The sequence below is a fragment of the Lithobates pipiens genome, unplaced genomic scaffold (genome assembly GCF_037356315.1).
Source record: "Lithobates pipiens isolate NorthernLeopardFrog02 unplaced genomic scaffold, aLitPip1_a1.2 Scaffold_94, whole genome shotgun sequence".
NCBI classification, from domain to species: Eukaryota; Metazoa; Chordata; class Amphibia; order Anura; family Ranidae; genus Lithobates; species Lithobates pipiens.
This window is the reverse complement of record NW_027507917.1, coordinates 2,471,018-2,492,091: the sequence shown is the minus strand read 5'-3', so window position 1 is coordinate 2,492,091 and position 21,074 is coordinate 2,471,018. Positions and strand designations below refer to the sequence as shown.

At 44.9% G+C, this 21,074-nt stretch overlaps 1 protein-coding gene across 1 annotated transcript in view; it reads right to left on the bottom strand.

Moving 5' to 3' along the window:
* The window catches only part of LOC143973749 (olfactory receptor 51E1-like), a 54,513-nt gene extending 33,840 nt beyond the window's left edge, over window positions 1-20,673 (bottom strand). The window contains exons 1-2 of the mRNA XM_077474592.1: window positions 20,420-20,673; window positions 6,620-6,630 (exon numbers count right to left, since the gene is read on the bottom strand). Coding sequence (XP_077330718.1) covers window positions 6,620-6,630; window positions 20,420-20,673 — 265 coding nt within the window. The remainder of the gene's footprint in view (window positions 1-6,619; window positions 6,631-20,419) is intronic.
* Window positions 20,674-21,074: the final 401 nt, after the last annotated feature.

Sequence of the window (21,074 nt, the reverse complement as noted above, 5' to 3'; positions counted from 1 at the left end):
TCAGCCCCGGACCATTTTGCTGGTCAAAGACCAGACCACTTTTTGCGATTCGGCACTGCGTCGCTTTAACTGACAATTGCGCGGTCGTGCGACGTGGCTCCCAAACAAAATTGACGTCCTTTTTTTCCCACAAATAGAGCTTTCTTTTGGTGGTATTTGATCACCCCTGCGGTTTTTATTTTTTGCGCTATAAACAAAAATAGAGCGACAATTTTGAAAAAAAAACGCATTATTTTTTACTTTTTGTTATAATAAATATCCCCCAAAAATATATAAAAAAAAACATTTTTTTCCCTCAGTTTAGGCCGATACGTATTCTTCTACATATTTTTGGTAAAAAAAAAATTGCAATAAGCGATTATTGATTGGTTTGTGCAAAAGTTATAGCGTTTACAAAATAGGGGATAGTTTTATGGCATTTTAATTAATAATTTTTTTTTTTTTACTAGTAATGGCGGCGATCAGCGATTTTTATTGTGACTGCGACATTGCGGCGGACACGTCGGACATTTTTGACACATTTTTGGGACCATTGTCATTTATACAGCAATCACTGCTATACAAATGCAGTGATTCCTGTGTAAATGACACTGGCAGTGAAGGGGTTAACCAGTGGGTGGCAGTGTAGGGGTTAAGTGTTCCTAGGGGGTGTGTTACTAACTGTTGGGGGGCTGGGCTTTCATTTAGTGAACACTGATCTCTGCTCCAATCACATGGAGCAGAGATCAGCGTCACTTGTTGCTAGGCAGAACGGGGAGATGCTGTTTATAACTACATCTCCCAGTTCAGCCGCCCCGTGAGACGATCGCGGGTATGCCTGCGGGGATCGAGTCCGCGGGACCCGCGACCGGAACTCACGGGGGTCCCAACCGGCACGCCAGCGCGCCGCCGGCAGGGGCGGCAAATTTAAAGGGACGTACAGGTACGCCCATTTGCCTGCCCGTGCCATTCTGCTGACGTACATCGGCGTGCGCCGGTCGGGAAGTGGTTAAAAAGTATTCAATATATTACATTGATTAATTCATTAATTAATATAACATATAAATAATGAGCACGTGGTGCATACTAAAATTGCATCTCATGCCTTATGTTTTTGTTTTACCTGTTCCCTGTGCATCTACATACAAAAAAAAAAAAAAAATGTGCCATGTTTATGTAACAATACAGACCATGATTATGTCAATCATTACTTTCAGGTGCCTTGCTCCCCCAATAGTGGGCGCTCTTGCTGCTGTGGGTGGACTCTCTAACACTGTCACCACTTGTAGGCCGGTGGGCTCTCTGGCTGGACCCCCCCCCCTGCCCCCACCTAGGTGGGTAGGTGTGATGTGGACGTGTGTGCAGTGATTCCTGGAATCACATTCAGGGAGGAAGCTTGTTTGGGGCTTTTAGAATAAAAGACTGTGGTTTATGTGGAAAGGACTCCTCTGGTAAAGGGTAAATATTACTGGTTAATGTACATGAATATAGAACAGTCCTATAGCTCAATGATAAATAATTGTCATCTTGATATTCCTGCAGAAATGCGGAGATAAGAGAAAAAATCCCCCCTGAAGAAGGCCGTAAATAGTCCAAGGCTGAAATGCGTTGGGGTATTAAGCATGCCAGATTATTATTGAAATGACAAAATGGATATTGATTTGAATACTTTTTTACTCTTTTAGAATGAATGTATGCATTATATCTGTACTCTGTACCTTGTATCTTTACCACAGTAGGATCTATTGTCTGCTGTACACCGGAGCTCACATTTTAATTCCTGCATGTATTGTATATAGCAGGGATATGCAATTAGCGGACCTCCAGCTGTTGCAGAACTACAATTCCCATGAGGCATAGCAAGACTCTTAGAGCCACAAGCATGACACCCAGAGGCAGAGGCATGATGGGACTTGTAGTTTAGCAACAGCTGGAGGTTCGCTAATTGCATATCAATGGTATATGGTATGACTAGTTTTTTGACCAATAAAACCAAGTAAATTTTTATGAATCTTTTGCATCCTCATTGCTGCTAAAAAAAAAAAAAAAACCCACGGGGAACTTCTTCTCTTTTTTCCATGTTTGTTATGGGGTGTGCAGCTAGCTCAGCTTGTCCTTTGGTCGCCCTCTTCCCTTTCTGAAAAAAAAAATGTTTTTATTTGTATGCTGCTTTATATGTAAAGCAGGTTGAACCTTTAAACCTTTAAAATTTAAATTGTATAACATTTCCTAATACAACCAAAAAAAAAATCAAAAAAAATCATCACTTACCTATTTTTACATAATGTGGGGCTGGTTTCCTCCTGCTGAAGTCCTTTTTTTCACACCTTTTGCCACTGAAATGTATATCCACCCCTATTTATAGCAGGGCAGCTGTTAGTCTTGATGATTTTAAAAGCATTATTTTTTTTATTTTTTTTACTTTCCTAATTGGAAAGTGATAAGGGAATAGTTCTCTGGGAATAAATGACCTGTGACCTCTGGGGATTGATAGACTTTTGCCATAGCAGAAGTATCAATGGGGGATACAAATGTTTACAACATATACAAGGGTTGTTATGTTAATTTGACCTTCATTTGTGGCTGAGTTATTCTCTGAATGTTCTACAAAATAAAAAAAATTAAAAAAGCCAAACGGGATTTTATATTAAATGGTTTGTGATAAAAATACAAGTATCATTAATACAAATTTTGCTGTTAAAAAAAAAAATATATATATATATATATATATATATATATATATATATATATATATATATATATATATATATATATATTTATATATTTATATATATATATATATATATATATATATATATATATATATATTATCACAAATCATCTAATAAAATTGAAAGCCCTTAAACCATCATACCCCTATAAATTAAACATTAAAGTGCTTTCAATTGTTTTAAGTAATAAAAGGACAAACAACTGTGCAAAAAAAAAAAAAAAAATATATATATATATATATATTATTTTTTTTTGTTATCTTCTCCCGTTTCTCTAAAAATTGCTGTCATCTAACGCCCCCCCCCCCCCCCCCCCCCCCTTGGACCAGTATCGACCTTCCTTGATGACTTCTCTGCCTGGCTACCCTACTTTCCCTCTTCTGAAATAACCAAAATCATTCTCGCTGACTTCAAAACCCTTGTAAGGCTGGGTTCACACTGCTGCGACTGGGAGACCTGGATGTGATTAGCACCGCACTGCAGTGCAAATCACATCCGATCTCTTGTGCGATTCGAGTTCAGCCATACAGATAGTATGGATGAATTCGCATCGCACCCGCTCCAAACTCGCACAGGACCCTTTTTTTGGTCCGCAGCAGAATCGGATCGCATGGGTGTTCACACCATGCGATCCGATTCCTGTCCGAGTTTGCAGATCGCACTGCGATATGCAAACTGATCTGGGGGTGTCATTAAGGTTTCACTGACACTCCCAGCAGTCCGCATAGGGCAGTGTGAACTGCCGGTGGGAGGCATGCGATGCGGGAACCCGCCGCGGATTCGCGGCGTTCCCGCATCGCTTCAGTGTGAACCCAGCCTTAATGCAAATAGTACTGCTACGTCCAAACTTCTCAGTCTAACCTCCTCTTTTGACCTGAAGCAATGGACACAGGCTTCTACTCACTCTGATGGCAACGCCTTAGACCTTGTATTCTCCTATCTATGCACCCCGTGCAACCTCTCCAATAATCCTCTCCCCCCACCTCTCTGATCACCACCATATTAGTTTCGCTCTCTCTCCCCGTCTTCCATCTCCTCTCCCTCCAAACCGTCTAATGCCGCCTACACGCGACTTCTCAACGGACTTGGTCCGGCGGACTGGAATCCGTCGGACAATTCGATCGTGTGTGGGGGCTCCAGCGGACTTTTTTCTTCCCAAAAGTCCAGCGAACCTAGAAATAAAACTTGCTTCAAATCTTTCTGACGGACTCGAGTCCGGTTGAAAAATCCAGTCATCTGTGTGCTGGTTCCGACGGACTAAAACCGATGCTAGGGCAGCTATTGGCTACTGGCTATGAACTTCCTTATTCTACGTCATCACGTTAGAATCCGACCGACTTTTGGAGTGATCGTGTGTGGCCAAGTCCGTTCATTTGAAAGTCCGGTGGACCTCAGCTGCAAAGTCCGTCAGATTGTCCGCCGGACCAAGTCCGTCAAAGTCCGGTCATGTGTACGCGGCATTACAGTTACTAATAGAAACCTTCATCACCTCAACCCTTCTCTTCCCTACTCTGCTGCTCGCCACCTCTATGACAAAATCTCACCCCTGTCCTGCCCCAACCTAGTCACTTCTGTCTACAACAGCTTACTGTCATCTTCCCTAGACCAGCTTGCCCATCCCCCCACTACACATAGAATCAGGCCCCGGCCCCTACAAGCTTGGCAAACAGATGACACCAGAAGCCATAAATAAATGTAGAAGCACTCTTGAGCATTTCTGGCGTAAGACAACGTCTCGCATAGACTAGAAACCAATACAAATCTGCCCTCCGAAAATGACTATTCCTGCCTCCTCACTGCCAAGCAGACCTGTTTCATCACTCTCATTAACACCTTCTTATCCCCTCCTCGTCAACTCTTCTCTGCCTTAAAGTCTCTTCTTCATCCTCCACCGCCTTCACCTACTAACTCAGGGATCCTCAAACTACAGCCCTCCAGCTGTTGCGAAACTACACATCCCATGAGGCATTGTAAAACTCTGACATTCACAGACATGACTAGGCATGATGGGAATTGTAGTTCCTGAACTGGAGGGCCATAGTTTGAAGACCCCTACACTAACTCATTCACTGCCCAGGAGATCACCAATCACTTCAAACATAAGATTGATACAATTTGTGATGAAATCTCTACTCTACGGATATCATCCTCACTTAACACCCCATGTCTACAGGTTCAATCAACACTTCCCTTATTCAACTCTGCTACTATTTACAAAGTTACAAAACTTTTTTCTAAAACGCTCACCTAACCACCTGCCCCCTGGACCCTGTTCCCTCGCAAATGCTACGCTCTCCGTCTTTCTCTATTTTATACTCTCTAACTCACATCTTCAACTTCTCCCTCTCTTCTGGCATCTTCCCCAACTCTCTAAAACATGCACTAGACGCCTACATACTTAAAAAGCCCTCACTGGTCCCCACCAATCTTAACAACCTACGCCCCATCTCCTTATTCCCCTTTTCCTCCTAACGCCTTGAACTTCTGGTCTACAACCGACCGAGCGACCATCTGACTGAGAACAAACTTCTTGTTCCCCTTCAGTCTGGATTTCGCCCTCGACACTCCACAGAAACTGCTTTCCTAAAACTCACAAATTATTTACTAATGGCTAAAATTATTGGACACTACTTCTGGACCTCTCTGTCTTTGACACAGTGGACCACCCACTCCTCCTCAAAAAACTCCACTCCTTGGGTCCCCGTGACTGTACTCTTTGCTGGTTCTCATCCTACCTATCCCACCGCACATTCAGTGTCACTTACAACTCACTTACAACTCTACTTCCTCCTCTCCTCTTCCTTTCTCCATCGAGGTTCCCCCAAGGTTCTGTTCTTAGACCTCTCCTATTCTCTATTTACACTTCCTGGGTCGGTTAATAGCCTCCCATGGCTTTCAATATCATTTCTACACTGATGACACCCAAATCTATCTCTCTACTCCTCACTCCTCACTTACTGGCTCACTCCTTCAGTCTCCTCACACAACTCTAATTTACTAACAGCCATATCAGTCTGGATGTCACACCACTTCCTCAAACTCAACTTGTCCAAAACTGAGCTCATAATATTTCCTCCCCCACGTGACTCTTCCTCTGCCTTTTCTGTCAAGATCGATGGTGCAACTATCAACCCGTCCCCCACATGCCGGCTAAAATGAATGGACACTATTCGGTACTCCTACTTTTGGATCTCTCTGCTGCCTTTGAAACAGTGGACCTCCCCCTCTTCCTCAAAAAACTCCACTCATTTGGTTTCTATGACGGTACTCTTTGCTGGTTCTCATCCTAACTATCCCACCGCACCTTGACCAGTGTAGCCCAGATAAGACCCACTCTGCTGATACAGCCCCTTTTACTCCCAGCCTTTCTTACCCCTTAGTAAGAGACCACACCATTCTTTTTGTGGAGTAAAATGGCCACAACAGCCTTTATTAAACCAACCGAAATAAAAAACTCCAAAAATAAACATATCTCTCACACATATAAAACAACATGTTTTACACAATTTTGTTGGTCAGTGACAGAGCTAACTCCTTTTACCGTATACATATATATGTATACACACCAGGGGGCACTGCGGGACCTTTACCACAACCTTACCGGCCTACCCAATTTTGTTGGTCAGTGACGGAGCTAACTCCTTTTACCGTATACATATATATGTATACACACCAGGGGGCACTGCAGGACCTTTACCACAACCTTACCGGCCTCCAGCTGTACCGCTCGGAGACAACCACCTTTCCCGCAGTGCAACAACACCATTATCATCAAAACTTTTGATGTACATACCGGAGGGGCCATCTACCGATGAGCCCCCCCCACCCACTTTACCACCTCTATTACTGCTACCGTCACTGACCAACAAATAAATACCGCCAACCCACCAGCTGTCGTGACGACCCACCGTGTTCAAACCTGAAATGACAAGAAAAACCATTAACACATCCAAAGCTAAACACCATAACCAAATAGGGAGGGTGGGTGGGAAAAACTGCCTCCTCGCGTGCTCCTCCGTACCGACTGCCCGCTCCCGACTCCGCCCCTTTTTTTATAATGGCTGCTCCCCTTCCTCTGCCCCGCCTATTTTCACCAAAAACCCCACCCACTAGTGTGTCACTCGACACACTGTCATGTCCGGCCCTCCCCTACATTCCCCTTCGTTCCATTTACGCTCCGGTCCTCTCTTCAGTGTCACTTACAACTCTACTTCCTCCACTACTTTTCCTTTCTTCGTCTGGGTCCCCCCAAGGTTCTGTTGTTAGCCCTTGTACACACGGTCGGAGATTCCGTCGGAATGTGTCCGATCGGAGCATTTTGTCGGATATTCCGACTGTGTGTGGTCTGCATCGGACTGTTTCCGTCGGAATATCCGTCGGACCAACTTTTCCAACTTGCCGGAAGTATTTTCCGACAAAATGCTCCGATCGGACATACTCCGATCATGTGTGGAGAATCGGACAAAGTGCCACGCATGCTCAGATCAAATTCCTACATCAAAGCTATTGGCTACTAACCTGAACGTAGTCCCGTCGTAACGAAATAACGTCATCACGTTGGATTTTCTGACAACTTTGTCCGACCGTGTGTATGCAACAGTTTCGGACAAAATCCGTCCGACAAAATCCGACGGACAAAATCCGACGGATTTGGTTGTCGGAATCTCCGACCGTGTGTACAAGGGCTTAGACTTCTCCTATTCTTTTACACCTCCTCCCTGGGTCAGCTGATAGCCTCTCATGACTTTCAATATAATTTCTACGCTGACGACACCCAAATCTATCTCTTTACCCCTCAGCTCACTCCTTCAGTCTCCTCATGCATCTCTAATTTACCAACAGCCATATCAGTCTGGACGTCACACCACTTCTTCAAACTCAATTTATCCAAAACTGAGCTCATAATATTTCTTCCCCGACGTGCCTCTGCCCTCGATTTCACTGTCAAGATGGATGGTGCCACTATCAACCTGTCCCCACATGCCGGCTAAAACGAATGGACACTATTCTGTACTCCTACGTCTGGACCTCTCTGCTGCCTTTGACACAGTGAACCACCCCATCCACCTCTTTGGTCTCCAAATGACCTTTTTACATGCTGCGTACATGTTTAGATATTCTGTCCCGGGACAAAATTGTGAATGGTGATTTGTTCCAGCCCAAGCACTTACAAATTGCAACGCTATGGGTATTGTCTATTTGTTACAATGTGAGTGCGGTTCCTTTTACGCGAGGAAAACAAAAACAAAAAAATTCTGGAAGAGAATATTGAAACATGTACACAGCATGCAAAAATAGGTCATTTATATCTCCCTGTGGGTGGCCACGTGGCAAAAACATACAATCATAAAATGCCGAGAGTGGCATTTACGGCACTGGATAGAATACACATCCCACATGGGGGGGGGCAATTGGAAAAAAAAATTTTACAGTGCGATATGCGCTGGATACATTTCCTAAAAGTTCCTCCAAATTTGAATGAAAACAAGAGTTATAGGTCTTTTTTGAAGGTTTTAATTTCCGGAAAAGTTGACTAACCAAAATACCAACCAAGGAATAGGATAGGTTACCTAAGGATGACAGTGCCAGGTCTAAAAACTACTGTCTCTTGAAATGTCCCCCCCCCCCCCCCCCCAATCCTCTGCAGATTGTGACTGACCTTCCAATTTTCATATGGAGGGTTAGGTCTTATATATGCACAAATTTATCTTCATCGTTTTTGTTTTCCTCATTAAAGGGGTTGTAAAGGTTCATGTTTTTTCACCTTAATGCATCCTATCCTATTAAGGCATGTGGGCCCTGCTGTGAATGATTATATCAAGAATTGTAATTACATGCCATTGTTGAACAGTGGTAGAAAAATTGACCTTTGGTGGTTGTGGTGCTGGTGCCACAACACTATAAGTCCTCACAGTTACTCTGGGTGGGCACAGGAAGGGGCCCTCCTGTGAAATATTATATCAAGAATTGTAATTACATGCCCCTGTTAAACAGGGGCAGAAAAATTATTGGACTGCTGGCACTGGTGCCACGACACAGCAACCTTTCCCATATACTCTAGTTTTAGAGCAGGAATTAGCCCTGCTGCAAAGCATTGCATCAAAAATTGTAATTAAACTGATTACAAATTGACTGCAAGCTCTATTTAAAACGAGCAAGATAGTTAGCTATATAGGTGGATATAGCGGTGTATACTGGGTTCAGAGCACGCAGACAGCACGCACAATCTCCTAACACTGACTGCAAGCTCTATTATAAAAGATAGATATATCGCTAGCTATATAGGTGGATATAGCGGTGTATACTGCGGTCGGGGCACGCAGACAACAACCACTACAGAAGAGCAAGAACGAAAAATAGGCCGATAACGATCGGCTGTGTTGAAGGTACACAGAACACCCACTAACTCCTACAGACGCCAACACACTACACAAGGCTGTACTACACAGCCTGAGCTATGATTGGCCACAGGCATCCTGCCTGTGGCCAATCATGGCTCTCCTCGCTGCATGCGGGGTCACAGTGTATGCTTGGCCAATCATGAGCCAGCAATGCACTGCGCCATCGCAGTGCATTGTGGGCCGTGAGCGCCACACAAATGGCGCGAACGGCCCATAACGTTCGGAATTCGCCGAACGGGCGAACAGCCGATGTTCGAGTCGAACGTATGTTCGACTCGAACACGAAGCTCATCCCTAGTCCCGTGCTGTGTCCCAATATCTCAGTGTGAAGTGCTGCTACTAATGCTGCCCAGCTCTACCCTTTTGTTGTGTACAGATGACTCACCTGCAGACCCTGTGTTTACATGTAAATTACCAGCATTCATATGTAAATAGCTGCGGCATTCATATGTATATCTTGCCCCCCTGAGATCATATGCACAGTAATCTCTAGCAGCCAATCAACAAGCAGAAATCATGTGCTGTAAGCTTTAGCAACTAATCAGTGAGCCGTAATGTGTGCTGTAACCTCTAGCAACCAGTCAGTGAGCGGTAATGATACACTGTAACCTCTGGCAACCAATTGCATTAGCTGCATGATATGATTCAGTAAACTGATTTTGAGTCTAGCTGCTATTTATTGTATGTCTCAGAGCAGATGGAGAGCGAAACTGCATGGGGGGCCCCAAGAAAAGTTTTGCCCAGGGTCCAATCAATATTAAAGACGGCCCTGCGCCGGGGGACCCCAGAAGAGCAGCTTCGGGGGCCTTTAGTCACTTTAATGTTCTGTTTTTTTCACAATTTCTTCAATTGATATAACAGAAACATTGTGTTTTTTCCCTCACTGACAACTGCTTGTAGTAGAAGTTATGGGGGGGATATAGCTATTAAGCTATTAGGTATTTTAGCGATCTGTGCAGCAATCAATGCTCTATCTTGACCCAGGAAGACAAAGCTCGGGCCTAGGGCGGCACTTTGCGGGGGGGGGTAGAGCAACATGAAAATAGCCCCAGCCAGCTTGCTCTACACTTTTAGTGCAGCAACAGTCTTATGGGGTGGACTGGGTCAGGAGGCAAATTGGTCTGGCGCCCCCATAGGGTGGCCACACTGATGCTGGTGTGATAATACTGGCAGGGCCGCCATGGGGAGGGCAGCCCATACATATGTAGGGTGCCTCTGCGGCAGTCAAGTTTTGACTGTCCTATCATCACAATTAGCGTTTGCTATATATACTGTAAGGGGAACTTTCTTACAATGGGGCACGACCCTCCATGACATAGATGGAGACACCACGTCAGTCTCCAAATTGGCAGATGTACACTGTATTACCTTACCAAAAGTATTGGGACACCTGACTTTACATGCACTTGAACTTTAATGGCGTCCCAGTCTTAGTGCGTAAGGTTCAATATTGAGTTGGCTCTGCCCTTTGCAGCTATAACAGCTTCAACTCTTCTGGGAAGGCCGTCCACAAGGTTTAGGAGGGTGTCTATGGGAATGTTTATGACAATAACTTGCATATAAGCCTTTAAAATGAACACTTTTGATTTTTCATGTTAATATCCCTTAGACTTTAATGGTGTTCCGAATTTTCCCCAAACACCGCATATTGTTCGGTGTTCGCAGAATATCCGAACAACCAAAGTTTGGCCCAAACTTATGCTTGGGCTAAACCGTTTGCCCATCCCTAATTTCCAGTATATCCTTCCTGAGGACTGGTGCCCAGAACTGGACAGCATACTCCAGGTGCGTCCGGACCAGAGTCTTGTAGAGCGGGAGAATTATCGTTTTATCTCTGGAATTAATTCCTTTTTAATGCCAATATTCTGTTTGCTTTGTTAGCAGCAGCTTGGCATTGCTGAGCCCATCATCTACTAGGACCCCCAGGTCCTTCTCCATCCTAGATCCCCCCAGAGATTCTCCCCCCAGTGTATAGATTGCATTCAGATTTTTGCCACCCAAATGCATTATTTTACATTTTTCTACATTAAACCTGATTTGCCATGTAGTTGCCCACCCCATTAATTTGTTCAGATCTTTTTATAAGGTTTCCACATCCTGCAGAGAAGTTATTGCTCTGCTTAGCTTAGTATTGTCAACAAATACAGAGATTGAACTGTTTACCCCATCCCCATCCTCCAGGTCATTTATGAACAAATTAAATAGGATTGGTCCCAGCACAGAACCCTGGGGGACCCCACTACCCACCCCAACCATTCCGAGTACTCCCCATTTATCACCACCCTCTGAACTCACCCTTGTAGCCAGTTTTCAATCCATGTACTCACCGTATGGTCCATGCCAACAGACCTTATTTTGTACAGTAAACGTTTATGGGGAACTGTTTCAAATGCTTTTGAAAAATCCAGATATACCACGTCTACGGGCCTTCCTTTATCCAGATACACCATGTCTACAGGCCTTCCTTTATCTAGATACACCACGTCTACGGGCCTTCCTTTATCTAGATACACCACGTCTACGGGCCTTCCTTTATCTAGATACACCACGTCTATGGGCCTTCCTTTATCCAGATACACCACGTCTACGGGCCTTCCTTTATCTAGATACACCACGTCTACGGGCCTTCCTTTATCTAGATACACCATGTCTACAGGCCTTCCTTTATCTAGATACACCACGTCTACGGGCCTTCCTTTATCTAGATACACCACGTCTACGGGCCTTCCTTTATCCAGATACACCACGTCTACGGGCCTTCCTTTATCTAGATACACCACGTCTACAGGTCTTCCTTTATCTAGATACACCACGTCTACAGGTCTTCCTTTATCTAGATACACCACGTCTACGGGCCTTCCTTTATCTAGATACACCACGTCTACGGGCCTTCCTTTATCCAGATACACCACGTCTACGGGTCTTCCTTTATCTAGATACACCACGTCTACAGGCCTTCCTTTATCTAGATACACCACGTCTACAGGTCTTCCTTTATCTAGATATACCACGTCTACGGGCCTTCCTTTATCTAGATACACCACGTCTACGGGCCTTCCTTTATCCAGATACACCACGTCTACAGGCCTTCCTTTATCCAGATACACCACGTCTATGGGCCTTCCTTTATCTAGATACACCACGTCTACGGGCCTTCCTTTATCCAGATACACCATGTCTACAGGCCTTCCTTTATCCAGACACATCACGTCTACGGGCCTTCCTTTATCCAGATACACCACGTCTACGGGCCTTCCTTTATCTAGATACACCACGTCTACGGGCCTTCCTTTATCCAGATACACCACGTCTACAGGCCTTCCTTTATCCAGATACACCACGTCTATGGGCCTTCCTTTATCTAGATACACCACGTCTACGGGCCTTCCTTTATCCAGATACACCATGTCTACAGGCCTTCCTTTATCCAGACACATCACGTCTATGGGCCTTCCTTTATCCAGATACACCATGTCTACAGGCCTTCCTTTATCCAGACACATCACGTCTATGGGCCTTCCTTTATCTAGATACACCACGTCTACAGGTCTTCCTTTATCTAGATACACCACGTCTACGGGCCTTCCTTTATCTAGATACACCACGTCTACAGGCCTTCCTTTATCTAGATACACCACGTCTACGGCCCTTCCTTTATCCAGATACACCACGTCTACAGGCCTTCCTTTATCCAGATACACCGCGTCTATGGGCCTTCCTTTATCTAGATACACCACGTCTACGGGCCTTCCTTTATCCAGACACATCATGTCTATGGGCCTTCCTTTATCTAGATACATCACGTCTACGGGGCTTCCTTTATCTAGATACACCACGTCTACGGGCCTTCCTTTATCTAGATACACCACGGCTACGGGCCTTCCTTTATCCAGATACACCATGTCTACAGGCCTTCCTTTATCCAGACACATCACATCTATGGGCCTTCCTTTATCTAGATACACCACGTCTACGGGCCTTCCTTTATCTAGATACACCACGTCTACGGGCCTTCCTTTATCAAGATACACCACGTCTACGGGCCTTCCTTTATCTAGATAGCAACTCACCTCCTCATAGAAGGTTAGTAGATTTGGCAAGAACTAATCTTCATGAATCCATGCTGATTATTGCTAATGATACTGTTCTCGTTACTAAAATCTTGTATATAGTCCCTTATCATCCCCTCCAAGAGCTTGCATACTATTGATGTTTGGCTAACTGGTCTGTAATTCCCAGGGATGTATTTTGGATGCTTTTTAAATATTGGAGCTACATTGGCTTTTCTCCAATCAGCTGCTACCATTCCAGTCAGTAGACTGTCAGTAAAAATTAGCAACAATGGTCTGGCAATTACTTGACAGAATTGCCTAAGTACCCTCGGGTGCAAACCATCTGGTCCCGGTGATTTATTAATGTTAAGTTTCCCAAGTCTAATTTTAATTCTATCCTCTGTTAACCATGGAGGTGCTTCCTCTGATGTGTCATGAGGATAAACACTGCAGTTTTGGTTAGATGTCCTTACTCATTCTTTATGGAGCCAATATGGTCTGTCCTCCCTTTTTTACTGTTTACATACTTAAAGAATTTCTTAGGATTTGTGTCTTTCATGTTCTATCTTAGCCGCCCTAATTGCACCCTTACATTTCTTGTTGCATTCTTTATAAAGTCTGAATGCTGCTGATGATCCCTCAACCTTGTATTTTTTGAAGGTCTTCTCCTTTGCTTTTATGTGCATTTTTACATTGAAGTTAAGCCATCCAAGACTTTTGTTCACTCTTTTAAATGTATTACCCAATGGGATGCATTGGCTAATGCCCTTATTCAATATGCTCTTAAAGCAAACCCATCTCTCCTCTGTGTTCTTTTTTCCTAAGATTTTATCCCAATTCATGCCTTATAACAAGGATCGTCGTTTAGGGAAGTTGGCTCTTTTGAAATTCAGTGTCTTTGTATTCCCCTTATGTTTGCTATTTGTGTGATTTATACTGAAGCCAATTGACCTGAGATCACTGTTTCCTAAATTGCCCCGTATTTCCACATCCACAATCAGGTCTGTTTTGTTGGTACTCAGTAGATCCAGTAAGGCTTTATTTCTAGTTGGTGCATCTACCATCTGACCCATGATGTTGATTTGTGACTGACTCTAATGCCGTGTACACACGATCGGACTATCCGGCAGACTTGGTCCAGCGGACCATCTGCCCATGTGTGGGATCCGGCTGACTTTTTTTCCCCAAAAGTCCGGCGGACTTAGAAAGACGTTTTGTCTCAAAATTGTCCGCCGTCTGTGTGCTAGTCCGCCAGACTTTTGAAATGAACGGACTTGCCCACACACAGAGAAAATTCCGTTCATTTTGAACGTGAGTCCAGGTAGACAGGACTAGCTACGATGTACCCCTACTCATTCACCTGGTGAAAAAAGTGTAAATAAAAAACACAACACAAGTTTTTAAAATAATTTACTGGACAGCTCCATGGCCTTCTCTTCTTCCGTCTTGGGGGTCTTCTCGCCGGACTCCTCCACTATCTTCTGCTCTTTTACTAGCTCTTTTACTAGCGGAGGAGCCTGGCTTTCTTGTTCGTCCCCGCCGCCGTCCGAGGGTCTTCTTCTGACTTCGGGGTCTTGTCCCGCTCTTCTGGGGTCGTGTCCCGCTCTTCGGGGTCTTGTCCCCCTCTTCGGTTCTTCTGCCGGGCCTCCTCTTTCTTCTTCCAGCTCTTTTACTAGCGTTGGCCCGGTCTTCTGTCGTCGCCGCCGTCACCTTCTCTTCTTCTTCCTTGCGATGTTGACTCGATGCTCTCTCTGGCCGCAATAACAGGGACACATTGTACGGCGACTTATATAGGGTCATATATAAGGATATAGGTACCTTTTGTATTGAACTGTACTGTAATTTGTGTTGTCCCCCTCCATACATTGTAAAGTGATGTGTAAACTGTTGGCGCTATATAAATCATGTATAATAATAATAAAATTCATGTTCGCGCGAACCAAACCATGGGGTGTTCGGCCCATCCCTACTGGAAATGGAGCGAGTACAAAAAAGGGCAACAAAGCTAATAAAGGGTCTGGAGGATATCAGTTATGAGGAAAGGTTGTGAGCTCTGAACTTATTCTCTCTGGAGAAGAGAAGCCTGAGAGGGGATATGGTTTCATTATACAAATACCGTACTGGTGACCCCACAATATATAAATACCGGACTGGTGAAACCCCAATAGAGATAAAACTTTTTTGCTGAAGAGAGTTTAACAAGACTCGTGGTCACTCATTAAAATTTGAAGTGTAGCGTTTTTCAAAGTTAAGGTTATACCTAAACTGCAGTTTGGTTTGGGTACAATTGTCTAAATTTGGAATTCAGCATCAGTCTGACTGGACTGTGAGATGTTCCGCCTGACCACGGGGGGCACTGTCTCTTCTGGCAGGCATTGAACTATGGTCTGGTTAGGTGCTTAAGTTACTCTCTCTCGGAGCCTGCCCAGTGGGAGTGTTGCTGTGCTCTCTGGGAGAGGGTATTTAAGATGCGGATGTCACGTGGTTCCAGGGTTCCGGTCCAGAATGATGTACTGACTTCATGGTCCTGGTCCTCCTGACCAGCCCCAAGGAAGGCTAAGGCCTGGGGTTGCGGATCCACCCGATCTTGATGTCTCGGGGCTGGCTAGCCCGAGGCAAGGAAACTAAAGGAGGATTCTGAGGTGGTTGGGTGCCGTCTGCAGTTTGGGAGAGACCCATTAACTTCATAGCATTCCAGGGGAGGACTCTTCAGAAGAAGACCACGTACGGGTTGGTTTCTTAGTAAGAGCCTGGAAGGGCTGGAGTACCCAAGAGAATCCGGTCTTGTGGATATCGCCAAGCTGGCTGAAAGATCCAGATATCACACGGGTGTTCTACAAGTTTAGTTTCCCTACGTGTTCTACAACAACGTCTGTGGCAGAGACTTGTTCCTGAGTAAAGCACCTTGTTGGCTGCTAGTCCTTGTGAGAGAGGGACTATCCAACCTGAGTGATCATCCAGTTGGGAATGGCTATTCTCTGGATGAAGTCAAAGTAAGCAAGTTCTTCAACATTTTGACTTTGACACTAAGCGTACCTGAATTTCCTTTCCAACCCTCCAATCCCAATTTAAGAGGCTGTTCATTGTCTACGTTTTGCAAATAAAATCCATTCAAGTGGATCTGTTGTCAGTCTCTCGAGTTACTGGGCCACCTACCACGGGACACCCCTAGATGTGAAGCGAGTAGAACAGAAGGTAACGGTAAGCCCAAATCTAACCAGCAGCACCTTCGGGGGTTAGAGCTACAGAAGAAAAGATATGTAGAGGGTTCTTTATTGTAAGAGCGGCAAGGATGTGGAATTCCCTTCCACAGGCGGTGGTCTCCCCTTCCACAGGCGGTGGTCTCAGCGGGGGGCACTGATCGTTTCAAAAAAATATTAGATAAGCACCTGAACAACCGCAACATACAGGGATATACAATGTAATACTGATATATAATCACACACATAGGTTGGACCTGATGGTCTTTTTTCAACCTCACCTACTATGTAACTAAAGGAGTACGGACATAGCCCAGAGTGACGGGAAAAAACAGGCATTAAGAGTTGAGTAGAGTTAATTGAATTATTTAATGAAAGTGAGAAATGTAAAAATAGCGATGATGAGGTAGAAACCAATTCATGAAAGAGAAAAAAACAAGATCAAACATGAAATTCAAAAGAATGCCGAATCTCAGCGAGAATAAATGAGCAAGTCTATTTGTGGACTTGGTTCATGCTGACCTTAAGTCAATTAACTGGGGCATAAAAAGTCAAGATAATTTAGATAGAAATGAACGAAAGTCCCTTAATGAATTACGCAGTGCCACCAATGTCATAGTTATATAGTTAGTCAGGTTGAAAAAAGACACAAGTCCATCTAGTTAAACCAAAAAAAATAATAATAATACAATCCCATGTAGCACTGACCCCTGAAGGAGCTGCTAGTTTGAATTGGGCCTGCACTCTTCTGAGAAACCCCCCTTTAACGTAACTCTGTCCACTTGACACAGCTGTGGTACAATAATAATACAGTACAATATGAAACAGTATCAGGTACCTGTATTGATCCCTCAGGATCCTTTGGCTCCACCTGGGGGGGAAAACAGTATGCCACACAATTGTATTCTTAACCAGAAATACCTTTACTGGAAGTATTGCAAACAGATGGTTACAGAACCTGCACTGTCGTCCCAAACGTAGGACGCCAGCACAGTATGAATCAACAATACAAATACAGTAAGCAATATATAAGTATGTTATTATCTGGACCTGGGAGCTCCCACTACTTAAAGTTTTTTACATGAGGCCTCACTTAGAGTACTTTCTCATTTATCTTCTTTCTTCGCTAGCATAAATAGTTCCTCAGGTATTTGTAATCCAAAGGGGTGGGTGGGAAAGTTAACTTAAAATGCTCCAGGTATAACTCCAAGAACTTGTAATCGCACTTGGGCGCTAAAGTGAACTAGGCCTCAAGCCTACTAAATGTCAGTTGCTCGGTTACGCTTCCGTGGAACAACAGGTTCCAGCAAGGCCTGGGAGTGAGTCTAACTGCGTGCCGTAAAAACAAACGCTGGGCCGTAACCTGCTCACCAACTGGATCAGAGTTCTGGATGATGCCTTGGGTCCCGTAACTGCAGCTTGCTTCAGCTTAGACTGGGCCAGATGCTCCGTGTCGCCCCGCTGACTGGATCCAGTCCTCCGCTACTTCGACAAGCGTCTCCGAGTCTCGTCAATCCGATCACCCGCTCTCAGGCTCTGTCAAGTCACCTCGCAAACAATCCAGTTTGCAGTCTGCGGTGACTGTCTGCCTATGTATCCCAGGAACCTCCTCACAGTTCCGCACAGGCAGGCAGCGTGGTCCCAAGAGACCAAATATGGCCGCTGCAGTCCCTTTTATACCCTATCCAGGATCAGTGGACCCCAGAGTGTGAGGAGGCCTTTAGACGACTGAAGTAGAGCCTCACCACTGCTCCGGAGTGGGATCGGCTGCACTACACTCTGATATGCAGTGCATGCTGGATAGGGTAGTTGGAGTCGGTGTAAGAGGTTTTCCAATAGCCGGGCAGCCAGTTGACTCCTTCACTGGGGCCCTCTGAAGTTTTCCGTCGGCTGTTTGGACTTTGTTTCTGCCACTGGGCTCCGGGCACATTCACCTGAGATGTCCTACCCCATCACATTTAAAGCAAGTTCTAGGTGTGGGTTTGGTAGGGCGGTCAAAGGTCTCTGGGGTTTCTTTCGATAGTACTTTCTCCAAATGAGGGTTCGCCAGCTGAGTCACCAGTATTGTCATCATTTCCAATATCTCTCTCTGGGTCTGGAGCAACTTTTCCAGTCCGGTCTGACTTGCGGAAAGGTGATGATTGGGCGAGAGCCATGATCCTTGTTCAGCCCTTGCTGCCAGTACACTGGGCTCCCAGACATCCGAGGGAGCATCCACTTGCCGCACCTCAACACAGGAAGAGCTAGGAGGGTGGAGTTTCCTCTGTTTCTGGTCTCTCTCAAGCTCTACTTTTTCTGCTACGTTCCCCTTCTCTTTAAGAACTTCATCTGACGTGGAGGGGTTCTCCAAGCAGGCCCGGACTGGCCATAGGGCACACCGGGCATTTGCCCGGTGGGCCGGGCCCGCCGGGATCAATCTTGGGGCCGCAGTCCGATATCTGGTGATGACCGGGCCGCACAGCGGTGGGTAAGCGCTGACCACGGCCTGGAGAGGGTTAACACAGGCCGCGGTCACCTCCCGCTGTGCGGCTGTGCCTGTGTCTCCTCTCCAGGCTCTCCTGCCCTGCCGACAATGTAATCTATCAGCAGAGCAGGGGCAGGAGGAGCCAGAGACACTGAAAAGCATGAGTGCAGGGATCCGTGGTTGCTAGGCAGCAGGTCGGATCCAATCAAAACAGCGATTGCTGTCCGCGCACGCGCACTGCTGCCGGCAATAGCTAGGCAACGGGGACGCTGCCAGGGCTGGGGCCGCTCATGTAATGGAAACGTATGATGTCTGGAGACCCTGCCCACCCAGGCAGATTACGTCCATTCAAAAAAACCAACAGGAGTGAGAAGAAAGTAAACGTGCATAGAGAGAAGTGAAGCCATCAGATCAGGAGACAAGGAAAGGAGGCACAGAAGGAAAACAGGTAAACGATAAAAGGAGTAATGGAGGACACAGGAAAGTGTGAATAGATTAAAAATGAATGGCGGCAGAAAGGGGGAAGAAGAGGGGAAGGAAGGAAGAAGCACAGATAGAGGAAAAAAAGGGGGGATATATAAAGAGAAAAACAAGGAAAAAAATAAAAAGAAAAAGGAGAGGAAAATGAGAAAAATATGAGTCAAAAATAAAAAAGGATAAAGAATATAGAGAAATGAAAATAGGAAAAAAGGAAGAAATGAGTGGGAAAAGGAGACAATTTAAGAGGATAAGGTGCAACTGAGAAAAATGGATGAAAATACACTTTAAAAAAAAAACAAGTAAAGACAATTAACTAAGTAATAAAAATAAATATATAAATAAAGTGTGGAAAAAAAATAATAAAACATAAATATAAAAAAATATATAAATAATAATAAAAGAAAAGGAAAAAAAGGAGAAAAAAATAATAATAAAGGATAACATAATAAAGGATAAAAATGAAAGAACACAAAGAGTAAGAAACCGGAATAAGGAAAAAAAGAAAAATGGAAAATGGGAAAACCTAAAATATTATAGGTGAAAAAAGAAGAGAACACAGCCTTGGTGCAGAAAGACCTAATCAATGGTAATACAGGTTCAATAAAGTGGGAGTCTTAATATCAACAAGCAGGTAATCACCCGTTAATATAATCCTGATCTACAGCTCCTCCCGCCTACTCTGCTTATAGGAGGACATCGTTGGAGGGGTGGGAGAGATGGTAGAGGACACACAGGCTGAATCCTGCCTCTGCCCTGCCAAAGGTAGGACTGTGCAGGGGAGGCAGAGAGTAAAAGGGGCCACTGTGATTACAGAGAAAAATGAGGGGGCATGACTGTAAGGGGCACTGTAATGGAAGGCTGTGATTGGTAGGGGCACTGTGATGAAAAGGGAACTGCACTGTTCAGGGGGACTGTAATCATTACAGTTTCATTTACAGTGCAGTTCACTTTATATCACAGTGCCCCCATTACATTACAGTGCAGAGGACTGACTCTGTGATTATTCCGTCACCAACTGCCCTCGCGAACGGGCGGTTGCTGGAAAATTGGCTGCTCAGTCTAAATTGCCCGGGCCTATTTTTTGTCCCAGTCCGGGCCTGTCTCCAAGTACTGTCTCAGAGCCACCTTGACATGGTCACTCTTTAACCCTGTGGTTACTGATCTCTGGAATTTCCGTTTTATGAGTTCAGCCCCAAAGTGATCTCTGAGTCCTTCCTCCTGTGTGGCTGCCAACAGGTGATCTTTGAGTTCAATAGCCCGGAATAGAAAGTTTTGGGAGGTCTCATTATCGTCTTGCGTAATGTTCATCAGTTTATAATACGACTCGGGAGTATCTTCCTCCTCATAGTAGCTCTTCAGAACCATCATCAACTGATTCAGGGCCAGTCCAGCCTTCCTTGCTCTTCCTTCTAGCTCTGACGCTAGACCCGGGACTGATAGCCTGGATTACTGCCTCCTTAATTTCAGAGTCTGAGTATCCTTTCTCTAGTCCCAACTCTACTTGGTGTGATAGACTGATGTAGGACAGTTTGTCTTTCTGCCCTTTTTCTCCTATTTGACCATCTATGCGGAAATCTTTCCGGATGGTTATTTCTTGCAAAGGGCGCATCTTCTGCACTGGGCTTGGGCTCTCAGCTGTTTAGCTAACAGGAGGACCTTCCTGAGAGGTGTGGGCTCCACCAATGCGTTCAGCCATAAGTCTGGAGGCCTCCTGGAATTTCACATTAATTTCTTCAAAGTGTCGTTTCAGATCAGCTACCTGTTGT